The sequence below is a fragment of the Melospiza georgiana genome, chromosome 3 (genome assembly GCF_028018845.1).
Source record: "Melospiza georgiana isolate bMelGeo1 chromosome 3, bMelGeo1.pri, whole genome shotgun sequence".
Classification (NCBI taxonomy): Eukaryota; Metazoa; Chordata; class Aves; order Passeriformes; family Passerellidae; genus Melospiza; species Melospiza georgiana.
This window is the reverse complement of record NC_080432.1, coordinates 73714103-73741793: the sequence shown is the minus strand read 5'-3', so window position 1 is coordinate 73741793 and position 27691 is coordinate 73714103. Positions and strand designations below refer to the sequence as shown.

At 36.7% G+C, this 27691-nt stretch overlaps 1 protein-coding gene across 5 annotated transcripts in view; it reads right to left on the bottom strand.

The window, feature by feature from the left end:
- PTPRK (protein tyrosine phosphatase receptor type K) overlaps nt 1-27691 on the bottom strand; it is a 296820-nt gene that overhangs the window by 84178 nt on the left and 184951 nt on the right. For all 5 annotated transcript variants that reach the window (XM_058021651.1, XM_058021652.1, XM_058021653.1 and 2 more), the window contains exon 7: nt 8048-8350. In XM_058021651.1, coding sequence (XP_057877634.1) covers nt 8048-8350 — 303 coding nt within the window. The remainder of the gene's footprint in view (nt 1-8047; nt 8351-27691) is intronic.

Here is a 27691-nt window from a genome sequence, read left to right as displayed (position 1 = left end):
CCTCTGTGCTGTTTGTGTCATTGAAAGACTTCCTGTAGGCAATGTTTCATTTTTCAGGGGAATACCCTACAGTATTTCCTCACATCTCAAAAGAGGTATGAATGTACCCTGATCCACGTGACATTTTCCTTGGGAGATGCATGCACGATTTACTGTGCGTGCATGTACATCTGTGTTTGGGAAAGAACACAGGTACACACCAGGGCAAGTACACAATGTATGAAATTCGACATTAAACCACATCAAAGTATCTGAGGTTAAAAGAAAACAGACATGATTGCTCAAAAATATGCAAAATACTTTTTGTAAAGTGCTTTAATAAAAGAAATGTTTGATATTCAGTTGAAACTGGGTGTAGGGCTCTACATTTGATGGTTGCATAAATCCTCCTACACCTTTGGTTTAAACACCAAGGTGGGAGAAGCCTCTAGGCTCATCTCATTCCATGACTCTTTTCTTCTCCTGCAATACAAAGTTTGATGCTTAAGGCAGCAGAAGCAATGTTGAAGTGACTGGAATTATGTGATCCCAGTTAGTTTCATGCTTCTCTTCCCTCTGGCATGGGAAGGGTACAAGAACAGAAGATATCACAGCAATGAACAGCTTGCTTGGAATCCCAGTCCAAAAAGGTCATAAAGAAAAAGAGAGCAAGCATCCAGAGAAAGAGAACAGTAATTCCCACAAACCTCATCCCTCCCCACAAATTCATAAAAATTGATGTAGGGATTAACTTAAATAATTTAAGAACTCAACTGGAATTAAAAAAAAAAAGATAAATAAAAGTTCAAGTGCCCAGAAAAAGGAATATAAATTAATATTAGTTTGAAGGACATATTTTGATGGTCTGAAGTTATTTTTTTTCCTTTCCATTTTCCAGTTTAGGCATAGTAAAAATGTCTTTTAATTGCATTGCTTTACCAAAAGGGTAAAGGGAGTGAGGAGAGAGAGAAAAGCAGAAGTAATAGAATTTGTTTAAAGAACAGAATATCTTCAGGTTAGTCAAAATAATTCCTTAGCATTTTCGTTCGTTCTTTTATGTCTTTGTTATTATATCAGTATTTGTTACAAACAGACATTTTAAAAAGGCCAAAAATAGTAAAAAAAAAATAAATCCCTAAATCAGCAAAAAAAAAAAAAAAAAAAAGTCCCTAAAAAAAAATCCCTACCAACAAAAGAACAAGGAGCAAGGTAACCTGTTGGTAACCCTACCCAGAAGACTCAAACTACATTTCTTCATGTAGGGAGCCATTGCTGTCTATTCCCTGCAACTCCCAGCAAGACTAAGGACCTCAGAAATTCCTTAAACTTCACCTTTCCAAAAGAGTGGTAAGAGCCCTCTTTTGTAGTGGATTGACTTTGGTTGGAGGCTAAGTGCCCAGCAAGCTGCTCTCTCACTCCCCTTCTCAGCAGGACAGAGGAGAGAAAACAAGATGGAAAACATTTAGTGGGCTGAGATAAGGCAGATTACTAAAGAGGGGGAAAAAAATCTGAAAAAGCAAAAATTTGCACATGCATAAGCAAAGAGGAACATTTAATCTCTACTTCCCACCAGTGAGCAGTGTTCAGACACTTCTTAGGAAGCAGGGCTTCAGCATGTGCAGCGGTTGCTCCAGAATGAAAAAATTGTAAAATAAAGAATTTTCCCCCATTCCTTCTCTCTCCCTTAGCTTTTACATTTGAGCTGACATTATATGGCATGGAATAGCCCTTTGGGTAATTTGGGCCTAGCTGTGTCTCTTCCCAGGATCTTGCCCAGTCCCAGGATCTTGCTGGGGGAGAATGTTGGGAGTCAGCACCGACGTGGTGCCATCCCTGCCCAGCAGCAGCAGAACCCTGGGGTGTTATCAGCACCTTCCTAGGCCCCAACACAAAGAAAATGAGCTCCAGCTCAGCCAGAACCAATACACCTTTGCATGATATTTAGCAAGGACTTGGGTCAAAACCAGCAACATATGTGTCATCCCTGCGTTGATAATCGCTTCCAGAAAACTCCTCACAAACAGCAGCAAAGGCTTTCCTCAGGCTTGTGTGAGCATTTCCAGAAGCTCCATCACTCACCACAGCACATTTTGCTGACTTCCCAGCTCCCATTCTTTTCCTACATGAGCTCCCACTCTTTCCTTTGGACTTACAGACAGTTTACACTTAAAACACACAAGACTATTACTAGTGTGTTAAGGTGAAGTATGTTACTTAACATAATCATCTGGATAATTCAAAAAGTATAAGTAGATGCTAGACAAGTATATTTCAGACCTTTTGGCCTCTGCACCCACTCTTAAAAAAGACTCTGATCTGCTGACCTTGTGAAGTGTGACCCCACCATCTCTCAGTGACAGCAACAGTAAACACACTTTCTTTCCCATGCATTATTCTACGCTAAACTTCCAACAAGTCAGGATTTACACCTTTCTGAAGAACTGAAATAATTTAGGTGGGTTTAACTATATGGATATCAGAAGAGATTTTGAATTTAAGCAAAAACAAACCAAATCAAGCAAAACAGTAAAACAGTATACAAACATAAAATGCATATATATGAAAAAGTAAGATAAAAAAAATTCAAAGGGAATCTTAGCAAGGTTTTATAGTGCAAACAACACAAGCTCTTCTTTCATGATTTGCGTGCATCTCCAGAGCTCTTTTAATAAAACTATATATTCATATAGTGAATAGCTGATAATCTTTTCTTCTCTATACATGTGGAATTATAGACTTTATAAATACTATGCATAATGAAAGTACAAACCACCAATCTGACATAATACCAATTTATTTTAGACCAATATATTTGCATTAAATTATGTCACAGTCACAAATAAATTGTTATTCACAAATAGTGTCACTTAAATGTTGTTCTACATGGTCTTAACAGGAAATTTATATTACAATACATTACTTCTGGAAAAACAATGTATTAACTGACACCAACCACTATAAAAATGAATTTATATTGTTTCAGTTTTCCTGCTACAAAATAATGAAATAAATATTGTTTACATACAGAGTATTTTTATTATTATTATACTCTGTGAAAGCCATGCACAGAATTACTGTGCTCTGTGGCAAAAGTTATGTGCAGAAAAATGTAGGGTTATATTGGGAAAAATTCTTTTGTTGTAATCAAAAAGGGCAGCATAATGGCAGCAATCTTACAGCCTTTCTCTCAAAGTAGAAGCTCATTTTCAGGAGATGGTGACAGTTAATCTCTCCTAACCCCTGTTCAAATGCAACCAGAAAAAAAATGGTTCACCTTTCCACTGGCTTTTTCTGAGGGATCTGCTATTTTTACTTTACACTTTACTACAGCTAGAGACTAAGTTTTAAATAAAAGCAAATTTTATTAGAAATGAAAACGAAAACCAGAACTGCTCTTACTGGTCTTCACCATAAGAACATTTGCAGAAAAAGTGGTGACAAAAATTACTTCTTCGGAAATCCCTCAAGTTAGACTATTTGCAGTAAAGAACAAAAATACTATTGATTGTTAGGGAAAAAACCTGATTTTATATTGACAGTGGTGTACATGCTCCCCCTGACATTTCCTTTCCAGCCCCAGTCTCATAGTTTAAGCCCAGCCAGCAACTAAGCTCCACCCGGCCAGTTGCTCACTCCTCCCTCAGCAGCTGGATGGGGCAGAAAACAATGAAGAACATAATAAGAAGAGCAATGATAAAATAATTAGAATATATGTAACAAACTCTGTGCATTGCAATTGCTCATCACTCACAGACTGATGCCCAGCTGTTTTCCCAGCTGTGAACCATGGCCGGGTTTCACCCCAGTTTATACACTGAGCATGATGTTCTGTGGCATGGGACATCACTTTGGCCTATTTAGGTCAGTGTCTGGCTGCATCCCCTCCCAGCCTCTTGTGCCTTCTTGCTGGCAGGGCATGAGAAGCTGAAAAGTCCTCAACTCGGTATAAACACTACTTAGGAACAACTGAAATATCAGTGTTCTATCAACATCATTCCCATCCTAAATCCAAACCTCAGCACTGTCCCAGCTACTAGGGAGAAAATAAACTCTATCCCTGCTGAAGTCAGGACACACATTTAGAGAGTATGCAAAGCATTTCACTCTTCCCCTTTATTTTTTGTCTTCTAATTATAACATTTCCTCTTCCTCTGCTGTTCCCCAGAGTGGCAAGCCTGCTGGGCCTCTCCCAGGAGCATGAGTAATGATTGGACAGTTGGTGTCTTAACCCTGCATCACAGCTCTCAATATCTCTGCAGGGCGCAGAATGAGCCACAGACTCTGAAAGATCAGGGGACCTCATTTATGTCCAATGAGCACATGCTTTGCCCCAGACCAAAGCTCTCTTTTACTTTAAGCCCCAAAATGGATTCTCCTATTCCAAGTGATCCTTTTCAATTAGTTGTTTGCCTACTGTTAGATGACACACTCCCTTACTGGTTATAAAATCACCTTTGAACACTTTGAGCTACACAATTTGCTTTCTCTGTAGCTGCTCTCTCAGGGCTAATGTCACTACTCCTGTTAATCCACTGCCTTTTGCATCTGTTTCCAATTAAAAATTAAGGAAGCATTTATCTGCTTTAATCCCATTCATCCACTGCTTTTACAAAGGATCCCTCTGAGTTGGCAGCACTCTGGTCAACAGGCAGCTCCAAAAACACGTGCACACTGATGATTCATGCTAAGTGATAAATTCACTGCTGGTTATTGTGCTTTGTCTCAAAGTGCCAAACACTGTCCTTGTCCAGCATGTATGCAGCCCCAGGTTGCACGAGCCTTCCTCTACTTCCTTTATCAAATTCTTCAAACAGTGTACATCTTGTGTACAAGCCATGAAAAGCACTGAGTCCCTGTCATAGCACAGATAATGCCAAGTGCCTGTGTACTCAGAAGAGCTTTTTCCAAACCTAAGTAGCTGTGTGGTTTCTCCCCAAAGTGAAAAATGTTTAGCTTTTAAAACACACACAAATTTCCTTCTCTTCCAAATTACCCTCTTTTTGCAAAACATTTTTAACAGCGTCTCATTCAGGTGTTTTATTTTTACATGAAGTACAACTTCCCGGAAGTACAAAAATGTACTTTAAAGATTAATTCCATCTTCTCATGCTAAATAGAAATACTGAAACTACCAAGTATTCAGATCTAGCTCTGGTCAATAGAAAGACTGTTTTCAGACTGTCGTAGCATTCCTGGGCTTTGCTATCTTGCAGATACCGTAATTACATGTTATTAAAACTTTTCTCATTGGTCAGCCATGGCTCCAAAGAACTGAAGTACAGCTTTTGAATCTTATCTCATTCTCCTGCTAATTGTTTCTTGAGTTAACTCTGTTGCAGGTATCATATGCAACTGAGTTAACACTCTGACAGATCTAACCATTTCTGAAAGATCCCGAGCCCTGCTGCACAGCCTTACATAAATGTGAGCCTTTGTGAAAAACAGAATCCTTCCTGTCTCACAGAAGAGCCTCAAAAAGTCCAAAGTCCTCTGCTTTTAGAAAATCCTAGAAGTTCAGAAAAGTGTAAAGAACCTAGCAGAAGGGATGAATTGACATGAAACATGTAGTGAGATGAAAGGAAAGGTTAAAACACAACAACTGAAGAGACAAAAGGCACAGCTTGGAAGCATGGGGAAGTATGACAAAAACCAGAAGATGAGGGCAAAATGGTAGAGGGGAAGAGAGATAGGAAAACATGGCCTAGGCATCTCAAACTCTAAGAGTCTATGAAGTTTTTGCTTGTTTAGCAGTACCTTATGGAAAAAAAATCACCACAGCATTGGAAAGAATCCCACACTACAGAAAAACTAACAAAAATTTAATTATCAGTTGTCATCTGGAGTATTCAAAGTTTCTATTTATGAAAAGTATACAAAATGAGTGCACAGTTTCAGATAAACATGTCATCAGGGGCTATTTCTAACTAGTGTTATTTGCAAAAATGCAGAGCAACACTCTATTTCCTCTATATTCCTTCCCCAAAATGAATCACTGATAATGCCTCCATGATATAATTAAAATTATGCTTACTCTAGAAACCTGCAAAAACCATGAAGACAGTGCAGCTTCATCTGACCACACACGAAATGTAGGGCACAGAATCACACACATAATTGGACTTCTCATCTTAGTCCAATTCTTACTTTAGGCTTCAAACTGTGCTTGGAAATAGTTTCAGATACTTGATCACTGAGACTGGAACTAAATTAGCATTGTAAACATAAGCAGTCAGCTACAGGATTTAGTTTACTATTGCTGTGATAGCTCAAGGAAGGATTCAGGTGTGAACCTCTCAGTATTGTACATTGTCTGCAAGCCCTGAACTTTGAAGACATGGCACATAGACTTTCAATCAATCAGTAACACAAAATCAAAATCTCAATATTTTTACACAGAATAAAGCTCACAGGAGGCTATTTTCAGGTCACAAGCATTACTACCACCAGCACAACTTTATATAGATACCTTTTAAAATTTATCAGTCCCTCTGTGAAAACAACATCTGCTTCAATCAGTTTACCCCGGCAACTTCTGTTCATGGGGTGAGGCTTCTTCTATATTACACTACTTGAGACACCAAAGCCAACTCGACTTGAGTTCACTGAGAGCACACTGGTGTGTCAGCTTGAGACCAAAACCTGCCTTATGTGCACCATCTTCCAAGAAAAATCCACCACAAAACTGGGAGACAAAGTTTTCACTTGACTCTGCTCCTGGCAGGTACTGACGCTGTGACCATCTGCCATCTCTGCACATCTAACAAGACAAAGGTTTCCACTGGAAACCACAACCTTTCTTGAAAACCCAGGTAAAAAGGAAAAGAAATCCATTTTCCATGGACTTAACAATATCACTACTACTCTTTTTAATTTCAAGGAAAGTAGCAACCATAGAGTACTTATCACTAAGTCTTCATATGATGCATCTATGTGTCTATAGTTTTCTGCAGCTCCTCATATTCTACCTATTTAATAATTTTTTCTTTTTATTGCAACAGTAAATATATTCCTCTTTTATTTCTCATAAAGTTGAAAAGATATGGAAAAACAGAACTACCAGACTCTAACACTGACTATTATATAAAGCTGTATTTCCCATTCATTTATTTTGCAGGCAAGTAAACACACTAGCTTTTTCAATTTTACCTTTTTGTTTATCTACAGTCTTGCATTAGTCCAAGTATTCTATTTTTGTTACCTATGGAAGTATCTGTTTACATTTTGCTCTTGTCAGTGTTTTCACAAAATGTAAACATAAGAAAAAGAAACAAAAATTGTTTTTGTTACCACATTTTAAATATTATTAGGTATATTTTAAATATTATTAGGTATATTAAGTATAATTTTTTATTTTCATATCTTTGTTACCAAGATTCATAGCCTAACCTCTGAATGTGTCACCATTAACATGTCTACTTCTATTGTTTATTTTTTCACAACTGAGGTAAATTCAACTGTCTCGTTGAAACTTTGTTGAAAGCATTTTAAAGAGGAACCCCAGAATATCTGGAGTTGGAAAGGACCTAAAACGGATCACTGAGTTAATTCCCGAGTTGTCAAAGTAATACTTTAATTTGATAGGGGGCTTTCAAATAGTTAATAGATACAGTATTCTGAGACCTGCAACATAAGTTTTTGCTCAAATATATTTGCTATAGAGGTTTAAAATCTTGAATAGCATCTTTAAGCACTGAACTCAATATTTAAATATTATTTACGTAATTAATTTTCAAATACAACCTCCAATACTGTGAAGAAGTCTAACACCACCACATGTTTCTTATCACCTGCATTAACACAGGATTTGAAAGACTGGGAAACCATCCCCCTTTTTCTGGAGAGAGACACAGAGAGAGATCCAGTTTGAATTGTGCTGCATGGACAGCTTTGGCTACATATGCGGGGTGACAGCTATAATACCTTCATAGCTGCCATTTTGGGGCTAATTAATACATTAATAGAAGAGAACTTCCACCCTTCATGATACATATTGTAACACACAAACTCATTTCCTTCCACCTGCCTAGACTGGACTTGGATGTAATTTCCATAAGAACATTTAACTTACCATCTTCATCTGTCTGGATAATGGTCTCCTCGCTTTCCTTCCTCCCTTCTGGGTTGGTTAAGATCATCTTGAGGCTGACATTTGTGTAGGGAGGCAGACGATCCACAACGTGCTGAGGGGCTTTGGGGTCCATGTCCAAGCAGTCTGCTTTGCTCTCGTTGTGTCCACAGAAGTAGTGGTAGCATATAGTGACATTGAAAGTGTGGCAACGAGTGATGTTGTACCCCAGAGATTCCCAGTCCACAGCGATGTGTCTGGCCTGGATCTCAGCAATCTTCAGTGTTTTGGGTGTTCTCATAGGTTCTAGAAAATACAGCATAATGAAGAAAACAATGTTAGCATTCTTCATCTGGCACTGAACTGTAGCTGGTGGATGGTGCATTCAGGGATGTGAGAGTTAAGGAAGCACCCAACAAATAGGCAAGTATTATCCTTTGCACAGGAGGAGAAAACACTCCTTAATTTTTTTTTACTTCATTCCTCTTTGTCCTGTCTTTGCTGGCTGTAATCAGTGATGGAGAGAGCAATAGTGAGAAAAAGAATAGTTAATTATCAGGGGAGTAATTCAAAGCAATTGAGAATACAGGCAACAGATGCAAGGAGAGTGACCAAAAGGCCACCCAGCTGTCACTACTGGCTTCCCTTCTTGATTTCCCCCTTACCCTTTTCCTTTTATCTACCTGTGTAAATTAGATAATACATCATAATGGTAAAGAGTGTACATTTACTACATCATGATTTATCATGCCACCAAGCAACGCTGTATACTAATTATACTAATTACCTTACTAAACTAGCAGTTACAAAAACGATGCAGATATTAATTAGTGTTTATTATTTTAGTAATTAAACTCTTCATTCAAGCAAAACCCCTCGGAAATAGCACAAAAAAATGCTTTGGGATATTCACATTGCATCCTGATCCCTCCAAAACCCCAAAACCATGATTACTCTGAGCAGGTGATCTCTGACCTGCTCCCCAAGCTCAGCTGTTCTCCCCACATTCATTTGCACCAGCAGAGTACGTGATGCTCCCCAAGCTGTCATCAATCTTTCACTGCCTCCTCAGTGCATTCATTCCTCATGCAAGAGTAACTTTTATCGTTGAACTTAATTAAAATGATTACACAATGAAAATCATGACCATGTCTGTATATACAAGACTTTCACTGAAAATATACCCTGCTAGTACATGCTTCCTCACCAGAGAAAATAAAGCCTGTGATTGATACAGTTTCAGCCGTGTGTCCTTGCTGGTTTAAGGTCAAAACAGTCAAGATTGTTCAAGGAAGTGAAATATAGAATTTCTCCTTCTGAGTATAACTGTTCTTTGTAACTTGCATGAGTTCCAACAAGACAAAAATCAGCCAAAAGCACAGATGGTATATTGAAATAAGGAAATGTGAATCAGTGTAATGTATTCAGCATGCAGTTTGCCAGACAAACTGCAAACATTTAGTTTCAACCATCAAAACAACAGAATTCTAAATATAACATAAAGGTATTCCTAGCAACATGATGAATGATAAGGATTAAAAATTTCACCTATTTGTTGCCTTGATCTATCCTTTCTTCATTTTGAACAAGCACATATATTATCTTTGCCATTAAGTTTCTTTATCATATATACAGTGAAAAATGCAAATAAATAAGACTACTTCCTGGGTAGTAGATGTCTGAACACAGTGTACTGTAACAATAGACATTTGAAACTGAAAGTTAGCATTGAAAAGGTCCTTGAGAGATAAGAGACTTGAAGAGAAGGAGAAAAAACAGGGTTTTATAGAGAAAACAGTGCCTGGTGCTTTAGCAAGTAGAGAGAGGTGTGAGGTGGTCATTGAAAGAAAAAAAAGTAGCAATATAGTAGATCTACTGAAGGAGCTGACAAGGGTCTTCAAAGAATGAGTATTCTCTTGGCTACTGCAAGCACTTGGGGAAAAACTGAACACACTCAAGTGCCACGAATGAAGAGAACTGTTGAGACGAATACATATATACATACATGTTTATGTATAGTTATATACAAAATCAGCCGTTTTCTTCTATGAATGACAGTGCAAAACTTAGTTATACATACTCTGATTCAGAGTTTGAGGCCTAGAAGAGTAAACATATCCTTCACCAAGGAAATGTGTTATAGGCTAAGTTTTCTTTCTGAAGTGGAATTATTTTTCTCATTTTAGTCATTTCCTCTTTGTTCTCCTACTCCAATTTGTGCTTTCAACCACTCCCACTAGAGATGGAATTCAAACCTGACTTCAAAATTTATTGGAATTAAAACAACATAACACCTGGTGTCTGACCATGAAGTCTGAAACTCAATAGTTTGAAGCCACCAATCAGTAACAGAAAACATTTTCATCTTGCATCTCATAACCAGACTTAAACTGCATTTACACTATGCTGCACAGCACTTCAAAGAGAGAAGAAAAAAAATAAAAGCTTTGTTAAACTTAAAGAAAAATTATTTTACAATTCCATGCAAATTTTACAAATGTGTCACAGCATCAGAGGAGATACTGAAATGCATCCTTTATTCACCTGTCAAAAGGAAAGAATGAAAGACAGAGTGTGATCTCGCTTTCTCACAACTATTCCCTTCTTTGGCAGAAATTAAACAACTTCTGCAATATTGAGATGGTAATTAAAGTCTGCAGAGTCTCTCAACAGCTTTAGTAAACTCTGCCAACTGTCCCACTGCTCCTAAAACGATGCTTTAAAAACGCAATTTTACTCTTTCTTCTGGGCAATGTTCATCTTGGGAATCTCTAGAGGTAAAGACCAATTGTTTTAAACTACCACACCACAACAAAGTCTCCATCTGTAACACCTCAGTAAAAAGCAATCTTCGAATAATTACTTTTCTCAGAAAAAAGCACTATTAAATTTTTGAGTAGGCTTCCCAAAGATCTCAACCATCTCATTAAGAATAGCTTTGATCTTGATGGGAGCAAATAGTGTTCATCTCCTTGTTTTTTCCATTTCCCATCACAATTTAGGGTTTGAGTTTCAATGAAACATTTCTTTAGTCCTACAGGGATTTTATTTCAATTAATGCATTATCTTCTTATTTCTTGATACTCTTTGAGTACTGCAAATCCCAATAATTCAATTCACGTCTTGTCTTCCCAGTTTTCTTCCCATCTTTTCTCACGTCAAGAACTTTTATCCAAAATACATGGACTTTTAAGCGCGAGTTTTTACTTTATTGAATTACTTGTGTCAAATAGGCACCATATGACAAAGACAGAAGAAATAAGATGCTCTCAAAATACCTGCTCAATCCCTAACCTGTCCACTGGAGTGTCAGAAATTATGGCAGAAGGCACTTAACATGTTTCAAACGTTAATTTACCAATTACCCCTGTGAGACATGTAAGTGGTGTTAAACTTTTCTGTGAAAAGAAAGAGGCGCAAAAAAGGTTAATAGCTTATTCAAGGCTACAAAGCAAATTACTGCCAGGGCCATGAGAAAGCTGAACCCAGCTGCCAGGTCACTGGTGGCCATCAGACACCCAGCTGCAGCAATTCATAAAGCTCATGTACAATCTATGGTTCCATCCAAATTCTAACTCCAATCCTACACTCCAGCCCTTTTTTAAAAAGAGGTTTGGTGGGTGTTTTTTTAAAGGTTTTCTTAGAACAAGTTTGAAAAACATAACAGTGCCCAGACACTAATTGAATATCTGAGCATAAGGACGTGTTATTTAAAAAACAATAATTTGGCTTATTCTTTTAGAAAGATTTCTTGATTGAGAGCTTCAAATTTGAATGAAATAGCTTTTTTTTTTTTGGTTTTGCATTAAATCTTGCATTTAAAATTTAAATTTTTTGGGAGATGATATTCATAATTTATTTCTCTTTTTCAAGACTTTTTCTCCATCAGATAAAAGGCTGTAGGGAGTTCTTCCATATCCTGTGACTGCATCAAGCTCTTAGATATGAACATCCTGACTGGCAGAGTTTCTTCGAACAGAAACCCAGCAACAAAGCATATGTTGATTTGGTGGTGGTGGTGGTGGCAAGGTTGACCTTTAGATTCTCATGAGCACCACTAATGATGACAGGCTCCCTCCTGCCAGACCTTGCCTGCCCATGGGCTGCTGCCATGACCTTCCTCCCATTTCCACCACTACTTGCAGCCACTTCTCCCTCTGCCCTTTGCTTTTCACACCTGGCAATATCCATGTCTGTTATCCCCCTCCTCCTCACCCCTGCTTTGTGTCTACAAATACTACCAAGTGATCACTGACTCGCATTTATTATCCAGTCTGACTGGTTTTAGCCTCATTGAACCAATTAAAAACAGAGGCATTGAGAGAAGACCAAAACAACAGAAAAATCAGAATGATAAGAGATCTCTATGTTTGTACAGATTACTAAATGCTCAATCCTTATCCAGAAACCATGCAAAAAAATTGCATGCATATGGCACTCAATCACAACAATTTCTGGATCAAGATTTAACCCAACCTTATGTGATAAAATAAAGAACACTTTAGTAATTCTCCAAAGGTTAACAATAGAGGCATAGATGGTGAAAGAGACAGAACCTGTTGACCCCATACAACCTCTCAACTGCAGGATGATTTAATAAGACTCTCCAGATAACAGATAAAATGAAATTCAATTTCTTTAGTGCTTGATAAGCAACTCATGATATGACAGGTCAATATCAAGCCTCTTTGTAGAGATTATCTGTCGCAGACATTTTTTCATAGAAATCCTTTCTTTCCGATTTCTGCATCTTCTGGGAAGCAAGGGCCCCAGAAGAAGAATGTAAACAATTGTTATCAGCTGCTCTGAAATGCAATAGGATGCACCTGTTATTGGTTCATGTTCCATGTGTTTATAATTAAGGGCCAATCACAGGAGCAAGCTGGGGACAGAGTCCCGGGACACAGAACTTTGTTTTAGATTATATTCTATTCTTGGCTTACCAAGCCTCTGCAACTTCTCTCTATATTCTCTTTAGTATAGTAATAATGCATTATATATCATATATCAATAAATTCAGCCTTCTGATCAAGAAACAAGATTCTCGCCCTTCTCTCTCACCCCAGCGACCTCCTCAGGTCGCTGTAATAATTATCTTCACTTACACAGAGATGGGAGTGAAAACAAAAGCCTTCACAGCTGCAGAAGCAGCAAGGTGAGAGCATGCATTTCCTCAGAACCTCTTTTTAATGATAATACAAATTAGCCTGCTGTTAGTCAGAGACAAACAGATGTCCCAAAAGCTGTGAAAAAGTCCCATACAAAGAGGCTAGCAAAGTGTGACATGTGCTCTGCTTTTGCTGCCTTTCCTCAGAAATCTCAAATATTGACTGCAAGACAGTTTAATTTCCACATACCTGGCAGAGGTGGGAGAATTAGATCTTCTGATAAGAACCCAGAATGCACATTTGTTCAAATGAAATGGAAAAAACTGGACAAATTTTAGAGCACAAACATTTCAAATAAAGATGGTGCTTCTCAAAACCAGCATATCCTTTCTATACACTGTCTGTGTATTCAGTTCTTTAATTTGGGTTGGCTTTTGGATCCTTCCTCCCCCTTGAACTCTTTCTAGTCTGTTATTACACTGAGGAGCTGACTTCCAATTTTTGCTTTAATCACACTGACTGAAATTCAAGTTTAGCAAGTTTAAAAGCAAACCAAGTGGCCTTCATTGGTGACACTGGAGGTGAAAACTAACTGGACTTGGAAGGTGTGATAATTTCTCCATTTAAGGGAGCCACAGAGAGATGTAAGGCCTATGTTAAATGAAAACTCTCCTATAGAAAAGCAAATCTATGGCCATTATTTAAAAAGTACAGGTAATAACCCTATAATTTAAAGAACACTGTTTCTGACTAAGATTCCTTTAATTATCTTGCCTTCTATAACAAAAACTACATAGACAAAAAGAAGCCCTTATATTTCTTCCAATATTCTCAGTCTGAACAGCCACTGGAATTTCCCGGACTTTTCTTCTAATAGAACATGAGCTTCTTTGTCCTGTGGCTTCTCCTGACCTTTCTAGGGTAACTCTTTCCTTGGCGTGTGGGAAATAATAGAGGATTATTCCAAGATATCACCATGGTTGTTGCTCCTTTCTCAGTTCATGCAAGGTCCTATAAAACGAAAATGCTCCCAAAACTCAAAGGAAAAAAAAAATTACGGTCCTGTTGCTGTGAAGAATTATCTGAAAGACCTCTGATAAGAACCTTGAAGAAAGGTAAGAGGGAAAAGAGCTGATGGAAGCACAACCCACACAGGAATAACTGTAAGAAGTGCAGTAAGAAAACAGTAAACAAGGGTTTCTTGCTTGCTCATTTTGTCTGCATTGCTCTCAATTATTACTTTTGTTATTAGTAAATGATGAATCAGGCAGAATGGATTTTTTATATAGCTACTAAATTCCTCACATCATAAACTTGGTTAGGACTGCTGAACAGAGAAGTTTATGACTCATTAAAAAGGACCAAACTAGAATTAAATATTTCAAGACACAACCACAGCTTCAGCAAGAACTATGCACATCAACTGTGATCACTTCTGCACTTTTGGGGGTAATGTGCTGTTGTCAAAGGAGCAAACTGTAATTAAGTTATGTTATGAACGAAGCTAACAAAAATCCCTAGGTAAGGTGAGCTGTACTAGAATATCCAGGATGAAGCCCCTGAGTTTTAAGGATTATTAACCTACAAGTCCAAGAGAATTTAGTTCTGATTAACTACCAATAACTCCATTATTTAACAATATGATGATAATACAGGAAGATCCTTCAGACATCCCCAAAATGTCATGCATTTCAGTCTGATTTTCATAAACCAGTCTGTATGACAGAATAATTCCTGCCAATCATATTCAAGTTTCTTGTCTGTAACTGGCAGATTTTTGACCATTTCCAAGTAGAGTTAAAAACAGCTTGGAAGTAAAGGCATAAAATAGTTATCAGCATGGGCCCCAATTCTTACTGCATAGTGATAGTTCATGAACAACTTACCTTTAGCCAGGGACTCTCTTCTTACAATTTGATTTGTATTCCAACCCAAAGACACACTACATTGTATTACCAATTGTATCAATATTGATGCAGGATGATATAAGGCATCAATATGCCCTTCTCATAAATTATTGGAATAAAATACTATTCCATTGTTGGAGTACCTGAACTCCCTCATTCTCAGAATCTATTTAAACAGGACACCTGTCACATAGATAAATGTAAGTTGGAAAGTCTAACTAAGATACTTGCTGGTAGCGTTTTTTGTTTGGTTGCATTGATTTAATTTGTTTTGGGCTTCTTTTTTTTTACTGTTGGTTTTCGTTTTTTAAAAAGGTCTTGTTTCACATCAGCATTTAAGACACCTGATTTTAGGCAGCCACATTTGAAAACTCAGGCCTTTAATCCTTTTAAACTTAGAAGCATGAAGAAATGGTGAACATCAAAGTAAGAGAATTTAATGAAGTTGACAGAAGTAGTACAATTTGAAGTATTTTCTGCAGTCTGATAAAAAGGAAAAAATTAACAGTTATATATTCCCATGATAAAAATCATAGCGATTGCTGGGCATCTCCCTTCTCAAATGTGACACACACATAATACAAAACAAATATGGATGCAAACACAAAAAAAAAAATTAACTTTTTCTGCATTAGTATGTCCATCTGTTTGTCATGTGAAATATAAACCCAGAATAAATGAAACGATGGTATTTATACTGTGTTAACATTACAGATTTATCTTGGTGCAAACAAAGGTTATAATGCAATTGCATGAAAATCTATGAGTTTTACCTCCTTTCACTTCATCTAGTGACTGATTTTTTAAGCCAGCTTACAAATTTCTTATTGATCACATACTTCAGGGAGCTGAAGAAAACATCTGAATTATTACTTAGATAATCAGCTCTACTACACTAGTTTCAGTAGCAATGAGGTGATATTCAATATATTTTTAGAAATTATCTTTTTGGATGCAAAACACAGCTGCCCCTGCATCATAGGTGTAGTAAACAGATAAATATAACTGCACTACTGACAATTATTTGCCCATTTTCTCTTGGTAGTACATTTATTCTGTTGCCTCCACGCATGATTAACAGTTTATGCATCCTTAGCATGTAATCAATAGCTGCAAAGTCTTGTATTAGTTTGAGAGATGAGACATCCCTTGATAATAAATTCTGTGGACTTCTCCAGTTTAGCTTAGCTCAAAAAATTCCCTTTTTTTTTCTTTTTTTCTTTTTAAATCTGAATTTAAATCAAAAGGAACTATAGGGTCTAGGAGGGGAGAGGAAAAGCTGGTGCGTTCTCTTTAATCTCATTCTTCCAAATGAACAAAACCTCTCTAATGGTCTAAAACACAAAACAGCATGTCAAGAAGCATCAGACTGCAAGAGTAAACACAGGGGAAGTCTGACAGTTCTAAATGCCTAGGAAGCCAGTTCAGGACTGCAATCACCCAGCTTAATTCTGTAAAGTAATTTATAAAACTATAAATGATAAGGAAAAAGTGAACCTTTGACCTGAAATATCTGCATGATTACGTTAAAGCAGAATGGAAGATATAATCTAAAACAATAACAATAACATTATAAAGAATATGTAGTGTGTATTTACACACAAATGGATATTTACCCACCTTAACAGAGAACCTAACTATGTAATGCTATGAAGAAAGCATTTACAAACATTTATTTGAACATAAATCGCCATTATTGCTTAGGTGATATATTGTTCATTTCTCTCCAATACACATTCATAAACACGTTTTTTATGGTTTTGTTTACAAACTATATATTTGGGAACTTAGGATGTAATGAGTATTAAGCAAAATGACTAAGCTGGAGCAGTGTGAATGAGCTAAACAAGAATTTTCTATGGATAGTGTTAAAGCTTCAGTTCCTTTCTCCTGCATAGAAAAATTTCAGTCCTCCAAGTTAGGAAGCATAAACATCATCACATGAAATAAATGAAAAAATGTGAAATGTAGTCTATAATAAATAAATAGTAGGCACAAAGTACTTAGACTGGGGAAAAAAGGCCACATTCACCTCTGATAACTAAGAATTGAAAATTGCAGGCAGTATTTATGATACCCACTTAAAACCTGCATATACATTTGTGTGTGTGCATGCATGCTGATAGACTCGTGTAGATATGTTCACTTCCCCATATGCAGATAAAACATCCCTCAAAATTCATCCTCTCTGTCTCTTCACACCTACTGAAATGGTCTCAATCCTATTTTCTCCCGTTTCCATTTTGTACTATCTGGTTCCTGCTGCCCCTGGGATCTTGGCTGAAACCACCCATCCTCCATTTCCCTGCCTGTAACCTACAAAGCCTTGAGTTTCTACCTTGGTCACAGCCCATGAACTAACACATCCAACGTCATGCTTATGTGGCAAAACTCAATAACAGCTTTGTGTCGCACCTTACTCTCGTAGCCCCTTTCACAAAATCAGTAACGCAAGACTACATAGCACACAATGTATATATTGTATAGTGATAGATATCTTTATATCATGCACAAACCTTGGATGAAACACAGATTCATTAAGTTGTTTAAAACCTGGAGTGACACCATAACATACAATGCCTCTGCTGTATATATTTTGTCCCATTAGTGAAACAATCCAGGTAATTTATTTTTAAATGTTGAATGACAACCTCTGTAGCTTCTGTTGTAGAGAAGAGTTTTCTCTGAGCAGTTGGAAATTTATTTAATGAATTGTCTTCATTTTATTCATTGGCTCATGCAAATTTAAGAACACAAGTTGATAGTGTAAGCAAGTTTGTTTTCCTCAGGGAAAAAAAAATACAGGAGCAAAGAATTGCTCTAACATTAAAATTTTGAATAAGATCAGAAACCATTTTCAATTGTACATAGAATTCTAAAAATGCTAGTAAGGAGTCATGGGGAAATTTTATTTCTAAGGTAGCTACTTGTCTACAGTGAAATTGTGTCATTTTTGAATTTCAATGAAATTTTATTACTTAACTCACACAAGTGACTAAACTTCTTAGTCAAGTTAAGTCACTTGCTGAAGTTTGACTAAACTTGACTAAGAAAACTCCTCAATCTACAGGTCAGTCACCACTACCAAGTGACTACTACAACCTAATACTTTTATCTATATAATAATCTTCTTAATACCTTAATTTGATATTTCTTTACAGATATTTTAAGCAACTTTCTGTGCATTTTAAGTGCTCCAGTTTTAATTCAACTGTCCTTTGATGTGATGTACCAGTGAGAAAAAGTTGCATTCCTGCATTAGCAGGCAAAGCATTGTCCATGATTTCCTAATGGAACAGTCATGACATTTTCATTAGAAGATACAGCCCTAAGTTGATAATTTCTAGAGAGGAGGCCTTTTTTTTTTTTTTTTTAAAGTTCTTCAAAACTTTCTCTTAGAAAGGGAAAGGAGGATAAGGAATATTTCCTTTTCATATTGTCTTGCTGTGTGGGCAAAATTGACATGGTATCAACTCTCTTTCCTTATACCATGTGGCTGTAAAAGTTTGCAAGGCTATTTTGGGAAATGGGACTGAATCCTGCAAACCTTTTGTTCCTGGAGCTGCCTTAACATAAGCATTGCTCTGCAGAAGCAAGCTCACAAGCACCTCTTAGCCACTGTGAAAGAGGGTCCTTGAAAAAGAACACAAAAGCAATGAAAAGGCCTTGCTGACAGAGGCACTAGCAAGTTGGGGAAATGTTTTCTAAAATACACCATGAAATTCAAATAACACTCTTCCATTTAGCTCCATAAAGTACTCTCAAGAAATTGTCCTGTTCCTTCACTTTCAGCCATTTAGTGTTCTACCAAGCTGTTACTTCCTGTCTAAGCAGAAACCTGGAAAATACAAAATAATTCACCTACAGTAATAGAAAGTAATGTATTTTAGAAGCAATTTTCTCTTTGCAAACTTCCTCTGAACACTTCTGGCTTATTCATTAACAAAAATGTTAATGAAAAATGATCCTGGAGAATTTTCTGTCAATAGTAAAGCTGGATGAGTTGTAACAGAAAAAGGTGGCAAACACAGCAAATGAAAAACAATCCTAGATGCTGTGGGTAATAACTTACTCTGCTTTCAAAATCATGTGATTGTATAAAAAGTTATTGATTAATGAGCAAATTATTTTATTTTATAAAGCACTGATGGTGTTACTAAATGCAAACAAAATAAATCTACTTTTCACTCACATGCAAATGTAAAGGATCAGCTCTTTGCTGGCAGGAGTCATCACCATTTACTACGTGCTTTCTTGCTCTAGATACCCATCTAGAGAGTTGTCTACTTCAAGCTGTCAATCATATTCAATAATTTTACCACATTCTGACTTTCAAAAAGATATTGTACTAGAACAGTTGTCTTGGCTTCACTTTTAGAGCAAAGCAAGTGCCAACGTGCTCCCCCGACCAGCTCTACTGCAGCAGTCACCCAAGAGAGTGTCAATCACGCCTGCTGAGTAAGTGGAGCATTAAATTATTTTTTTATGCCTGTGTTGTACATGCTGAATCACTGTCATCATACCCTCACAACAGAATGCAAAGAAGGAAAGGCAGCCAATTAGCCAAGTCAAGGCCGCACAGGCAAATGCTGTATCAATTTGGAAGTGCAGGCTAATTGCTGGACCCCAGCATTACAGTGTCACTTAAACCAGATTTATTGCTGAGTCTAATAAATGTTTAAAAATAAATAAAAGAAAAATCCCTTTCTCTCACCTTATTACTGAAAGACTTAAAAAAATTCCCCTGGGTATCTGCCAGGTTTGATTGCCTTTTTTTTTTTTGGCACCCCATCTTACTGCTAACCTTTTGGAGATCGACATAACAAGCACATATGAAATCTGCTACCATCCCCTCTTGTCACCATGATCAAGCCACTAGCTCATAACCCGTACCAGCAGCCATAATAATTTGCAGTATTGAGCATCTACAGAATGCCTAAAAATATAAAATTCTTCAGAATCTGTTTAATGGTTTTTTATGACTAGCAGTGGAGGTTTTGGGGGTTATCCCCAGCTTTTTGAGTTAATTCTATTAATATCCATATCCATTAATATCAGCTTATAATGCCAGCCTTATTCTCCTACTGGCCATATTCTCCATGACTACCTTCTTCCTCTCTCCTTGGTTTGAACCTTGAAGTTATGGCCACTCCTGCCTTCCAAATTTCCCTTGCTGCTTTAATATTCAAGCAAAATTACAACATTACAACTAACTTGAATGAAACAAGGACTTGTGTTAACAGTAAAAAAAACCAACCACCAAAAAACCTCGAGCAGGTTTGCCTTTCCCAGCAGCCCTTTACTTGTTGCTTTTGACTCGGATATCTGGAAGGCAGATTAAATCGTGGCACCACAGAACAATTCAGCTTGGAGGGGACCTTTGATGGCCATGCAGTCCCATCTCCTCCTCAAAGCAATTGTATCTGATTGCTCAGGAACTGGTCCAGTCTATTTCTGGATATCCCCAATGAGGCAAATTCTACATTCTCTCAGGACAATAGTCATAGCAAATACAAAGAAGATATAAATGTGGTTTCAAGGCTTGAGCTGATTTCCAAATCAGGTGAAAAGCAGAGAATTCAAAAATTCCCTAAGAAAGCATAGATTTATTTTTTTTTGATCTTTCTTCACAGTATCTGGCACCGACCTCTGTTAGATGGCAAGGCTCTTCACTCAAATTTCACCAAGCTTTACTTTGTTTGACACAAAACTTTCCAGTTCACAGAATACAAGAAGCATATTTTCCTATTAAAAATATTATTTTAACTGCGGTGTTTAAGATAAGTGTGCAAAATAAAGTTGAACAGAAGAATTCCGTTCTCTTTGCAAACCACATGATTGTGGCACCTAAGGCTGTGGTTTTTATGGTAGACTTGGCAGTGTTAGGTTTATGGTAGGACTTGAGCAGCTTTAAAGTCTTTTTCAACCTAAATGATTTTATGATTTTATACTAGAGAATGGAGAAAACCACTGTGCTTTAATCAGCATATTTCACACCAGTATTTAAAAATATTTGACAAGGGACAAACATCTAAATGAGTTGGGGTTATCCTGTTTGATAATCCTTAGGTTGTTATATATATTTACTAGAAATTTGTTGATGGATGTTTTGTTTTGTTTGTTTAGAGGGTTTGGGTCAGATTTTACTTCTACTGAACATTATAATAGAACCCAAGAACAGAAGTTAATCATCATAAGTGTGCAGTGATGCATCTAAGTGCATTGCCTTTACTCAATCAAATTATAAGAAAGATGGAAAAGGCCAACAGTTATATGAATGTACATGGCATAGAAGCCCATTTTAGCATCTAGAAAAAAATCAGGTACATTGGAGTAGTGTAAAAAGTTCAGTAATATAATTTTGTGAGCTGGGCTGACATTGCAATCACTAGGATGATTAATTAAATTTATGCTTTATATTATAGCTGTGAGTATTTTCTTACAGCTATAGTACCACAGTAGTGCAGTGCCTTTTCAACATTATGACAAAATGACTAATCTCTATTAATTGGTTTTGAGCAAAGGCTGTATACAGAAACTGAAGAGAGCAATAGAATATATGATTTTCACAGCTAAGCATTTAAATCAAGCCATTTGCTGAGAGGGTGAACTGGTTTACTTAATAGTAAGGTCTATCTACCATTGGGTATTTCTGCCAGGGCTGCAGGACTGGCTTATCCAAGCGACACACAGTCTCCAGGAACGGGGGCCATACGCTCTGAAAAGAGACAATTCCAAGCCCAGCTCCTAAATGGCTTCAGAGAAAAAGTCACCACAGCCATAGAAATTTCCAAGTAAAGAATGTAATCCATGCTCTACTTGCAGCTTGGCTCCTGAGGAATGTGTCCCTCAAGTAACAGTTCCAGGAGGCATTCAACCCAAAGGACAACAGACTGCTTGTCTCATTTTGGACACAAACACTACTGCCTAATTAAGCAGTGTGTATAAAATGAAGTTTCCTTCAGTTGCTGGGGAGCTTGGCAAGACTTTTTTTTTTTTCCAAGCTGCTCTCCATTTAAATTCAGATATTTTGTTTCTAGACACAAAAATTCTCAAGGAAATTTATTTGAAATGTCTGGTTGATTTCTTTGTTGCTGCTGGCTCTGAACTCTCATTCTTGCTTCGCTATTTTGATCAGGCCATGACTGAGTCTCTTGCTAGGAAAATTGCTATTGCTCTTAGAAAGTATCCAAAACACTCTGAGCTGATTTTAGTTCTTTTTAACACAATTAATAGATCCTTCCTAAATATAAAATATTGTAAGAAGAAATTATCTACAGATTTGTAAGAAATTAATCTAAATTACACAGTCCACAGGAAAAACAGCTTTGTCTTTATTAGAATGGTTGGAAAAAAAGCTTTATGCAACCTGCTGTTTTACAAGTCTCATTACAACAATCAGCATTTGGCATTTGAGAAGAACATTTAATAAAATCAAAAGATACCAGATTATATTGACAGAAAAATTATTATCAAAATTATACTGAGTCCTTGCAAAAGTAAGCAAAGCTGTAGAATTTGTGTTATCCTCATTTCCGTCTGAGTATGACAATCCAAAAGCTTTCATTTCCTTAACATTCTTTGAAAAAAAGACAAGAGGATAACAAATCACTCTAATGATACTGTTATGAAGTAAGAACAAATGATGGAGCTGTAGCTATGTTTACAATTATGGCCTTGCTTTGGTATTACACAGCTGATAATATCCCAGCCTTATGTGTCCTGTGCTACTTCTTGAGTTCAATTTCCTTCAGATAATGTATTTGGGTTCCATAATATGCCTCTTTGGTGAAACCAATAACTGAATCCTGTGGTAATTCCTCAGGAAGTTATAATTTATTGCAATTGTCTGTTCCCACCACATTTCTCAGTAATTTGTTCCAATGATTAATAGCCCACTGTTAAAGACAAATAATTGTGCCTTACTTCTAATTTAAATCAGCCTGACTTCAGCATGCAGCCATTTGAGGTTCTTACATTTTACCTCCTCTAGAGGAAAGAGGAGTTTTGTACCATGTAGTATTATTCCCTTGTAAAAATCCTGTATAATTACCTCCTTCTCTATGATAGACATATATGATTGAGATCTTTAAGTCACCTTTTTAAGACTACATCTTCAGCCATGACTATGCGGCACTTTTCTCCATTCCTCCCAGTCCTGCAGCTGTATGTTGAAAGCATGGACACCGGATGTGCACCCAGTTATCAATATTGATCATACTCACAAAATCACAACTTTTCTCCCAGCACTGACCTTGATTTTTAATCATACCATTACACAAAGAACTTTTGGTGATTGCTGGTCTACATCCCTCAAAACTCTTATTGTGTTTCTGTACTACCTCTTCCAAATGTATGTATTTATTTAAATTCATGTGTAGACAGTAAACCACACTATCTGTTATATCTCTAAACTATCAGAGGAGATGAAAAGGTAAAAAAGAGCTTCAAATTCAAATCTCAAAGCAAGTACACGACTCTAAGTATAGTGTCATAAACTTTTAATGTGAGATATCTTGCCTTTGCAGGTTCTTACTTCACAGTTCAAAATTTTGATTGCATTTTGTAATCAAAAGATGCAAAAAAAATTAGAGCTAAATACCACTGGTTAAAGGGTGATGGACTTTATCTGTAAACATATTTACTAATTCACTTTGCTCATTACTCAAAATAAAGACTATGAATACACACATTAGTCTGAATTAAAATATTACAATTATTTCACTTTATGAGCTGCAGAGAAAAAGAAAACAAAACCAGAAAAGAATGCCAATGCAGAGAGAAAGAGGGCTATGACTTCTCCCTGTATAAACACCTCAAAAAATGCAGTCAAGCTTGACTGCAAAAGACAATGATACAATTTTTTCTCAAAAACCAATGCCTTGCTGAAAGTCACTGAAGATTCCCCAAGGAGAACTTGAATTAGAGTCAAAGGCCAAACATAAAGACACCTCTCTGAAACCTAATCCTCTTGCCCATTTAAAATGTTCCCGCAGCTTCTGGTCAGAAAAACACAGCACTGGAACTGTACTGTCAGTTTTACTTGTTTTTCTTTAGTGTTTTCAACACCAAATAACTCAAATATCTGAACAAGCATCAACACAGCTAAAATAAAAACAGATAATCTACTCCTTTTACCACTCAATGTCAGATTGTTCCTCCCCTTCCACTCTCCTCTGGCATTAGCAACATAACAATGTTTAAACTACAAATAGGCATTAGAAATTTTAGTGTTACTTAGTGGGTTTAAATGAAAGTTTATTGCTTTTCCACTGTCCTTCCAAGATGTTCCAGTAGAGACATGGACTTAGGTACAAGAATGAGGACTGTGTCTTTTCAGACTTAGGATGAGCCTGAAAGCATGGCACATTTGTTAACATTTATAGCTATTAAAAACCAGCCAAAATTGTTCATAAATTAGCTCTAAAGAAAAAATTAGGCAGTAAGTAATAAGAGCAAAATAAGCATTTTTATGTCATCTGGATAAAACAAAAAAGTAGTCTTCACTCAGGAAACTATTTTACCAGTCATTGTTACAGATCAAGAACTCCTCAGTGTCTCCCTTGACAGATCTGACAGCTCACTAAGGTCTCCAGGAGGCTTCATGAGCTGACATCTCTCTGCTTTCTCCATAGACACTCCTCTTCCCCCATCTCACTCAGCTCCCTTACATCTTTAAACTCCAAACCTGCTCTATTTCAAACCCTCAGGTGTGTTGGATTCTCCTGCCACAGGTGGGAAAAATATTTTCCTGCTATTTATTTGATTTAAGAATATATTCAGCAACTCCAAATGCAGATACAGCAACATCAAGTACTTGATTTCAGCACCCAGGCAAAAACCTAAGGTCTTTTGCATTTATTACTTGCAAACAAGAAATATAAAACTAGGGCACTCGCTGTGAACATAAAAGTGTCACAAAATGTGTTTAATAGTCTTCAAATCAGAGAAGCATTTTAAAAATCAGGATTAACCTTCTCTAGAGCAGCGCCAGGATCTGTCCTACTTGCTGTTTTTCCCAGACTTCAGCCTAAACAGGGCATCACTGAAGAGCTCAGGATTTGTATGGACAAAAACAGATGGGACACAACACCACCAAAAATTACACCTGGGCTGCCAGCCTTCCATTCCCCTCTCCCATTTCTCTTCCACATCAAACCAAGTCACACTACCAGTGAGGAAACATCTTAGGTTCAGACAGCCTCTACTGTGTGGAGCAGTGGATTGCCTCCTTGTTCATTTTTCTTCAGTCTTGCAGTTAAATACTATAGATCACATAACAAGCTGTTGAATTGATTTTTTTTTTTTTTTGGCAAGACATTAGATGCTGAATTTACTAAGCCTTAAATAAGACTGAATTCTAGCAGGGGAAATTACGCAGTCTGAATTCAATTAACACAGTCAAAAAATTCCCTCAATTTTAATTTTTCCCCTCTTCCGCTTTACTCTAGGAGCTGGAGTCCAGGAATGGCAATACAACTTCTGTAATAACAGCACACTAAAAACTTTGCAAACACCTCAGGGAAAATCCTGAAAGTTATGGTTATGGCTATTCATAACACAGTAAACAAGTATCTTAAACTATTCCTTCTACTTTATTTTCCCCCACCTTACAAATTCATTAGCTCACATACTGATAAAACAACTAACACTTAAAGCAGCTTTTATAATTCCTGTGTAGATAAAAAATTGATACTATAAAACACTTATTACCATATTTATTGATTATCACATTCTCGATTTAACTGAGGTATGAATTTCCATCTGTATCTTTCAGCTATTTAACAGGTGTGTCACCTGTCAGTTACCAAATGCCCTGGAAAGCCTCCTCCATCACACTTTGTATGTCACTGGCAACATCACCCCCTGGTTTGTGTACAAATATTATTCAGTTTGCTTCCTTCTCAGCTCTGCTACACAGAGGGTAATTCAGCAAATAAGGAAAATATCAGAATGACTTTTTTCTCCCCTCATACACACAGAACTAAATAATACTTTGTAAAATAGTATAAAAAGAATGACAGATTTTTTTTCAAAAATGTAAGCAAGGTTAACGCACGCTAAAATCAGCAATGCACAGCATAGACATAGCAATTCATATTAAATAATTTTTACAGAAAATTAATTATTCCCTTGCAATGATGCCAGTATTAATAAATCACTCTTAAAACTCTGATGCAGTAATCTAAATCAGTTATGTTTTGCTAGCCACCTCTGTCTTTTAATAGCAGCCCAATAAACCCAAACAAGTAAAAATGTGAATGCTATTTTAAATTGCAACAAATCCCTACTGGAAATATTTTTAAAAAAAATATTTTAAAACCACAGTCCATATGTGAAATATGCTCCAGTTCAGTATATACAGAACTCAAAATTAGCTTCCTAACCCTTAAAATGGTTTCAGTAAACTGATTCAATATTAAAATTAGGGGAAACAACTGTCACTTAGCACTAAAATACACAACAATCCAAGTGGTTTAAACAAAGATTTAAGTTGTTAGCTCTACAATGTCATCACTGCATACTGAACCACTGCCCTTTCAGTTTATTATCACTCATCATAATAAATGAATAAATTTAAAAAATCCAAATATTTAATTTCATATCATCCTAACAGAAAGCCGAAAAAAAAGAGGACTTTTTTTTTTCCTGGACTTTGAAATGTATCTAATATATTTTGCTTTAAATTAATTTCCTCAGTCTTTACTTCTTTTTAACATTGTCCTATACTTTTAAGCTTGCCACACATCGCACACAATTCCTTCCTTTCCCTCAAACATATGGGATCACTACCACAGCATTGTGCTATTTTCACATATATGACACTTCTGAAAGAAACAGCAAAATCTCAACAATCCTGTTTGTCGCCAATGCACAACTGGTAAGCCAAGCAGCATTTGTCAAAACTGCTTCAAGGAGATCTAATTCTCTATTCTCAGGACAGACATTCAGTTTTAAAGTATGTCACATTATAAAATCATCTCAGTCTAGAACTTCTTTTTGCTGAAATGGTACATTTCCATACTCTTCCACCAGAATAAAAATTGAAAAAAATTTTTGAAGGTTATAAAAGAAAGAAATTATGATATAATCAAATCATCCTTGCAAAGACTTCAAAACTGTCAGATATACATAATCAGAGATGGAGGAGATAAAACATCTGCTGTAGCAATAGAGGGATTCAAAATGATTGAATGAGCAAGAGCAACAAACCTACAAAGTGAAAAAAAAATTCCAACCCTTGCATTCCTTTCACATTGCATTTGTTTTGCATTTGATATTTATTTCCCAGCCACTCCATTGAACTATTATTAAATAAAAGCCTTCACCATTGATATGCCATGAAACTGCTACAATGACTCTCTGATAATCTTGATGGCTACTGTTGACCTTTTGCCATTTGCTGTGGTTTTGCATAACAAGAATAATGTGAGTGACACTTTTAATACAGGAAAACTTACGAAGGAGATAAACATTTTAATAATGAGGAATATTTCTTTGTGCTTCAGCTCCCAAGGTTTTAGCACCTATCAAGGTGGGCATGAGCACCTATCAAGGTGGGCCACAGCTAGCACAGGCACAGAGCCCACTGCTGGGGCACTGCAGCTCTCCCAACTCCTAGAAGCACCATG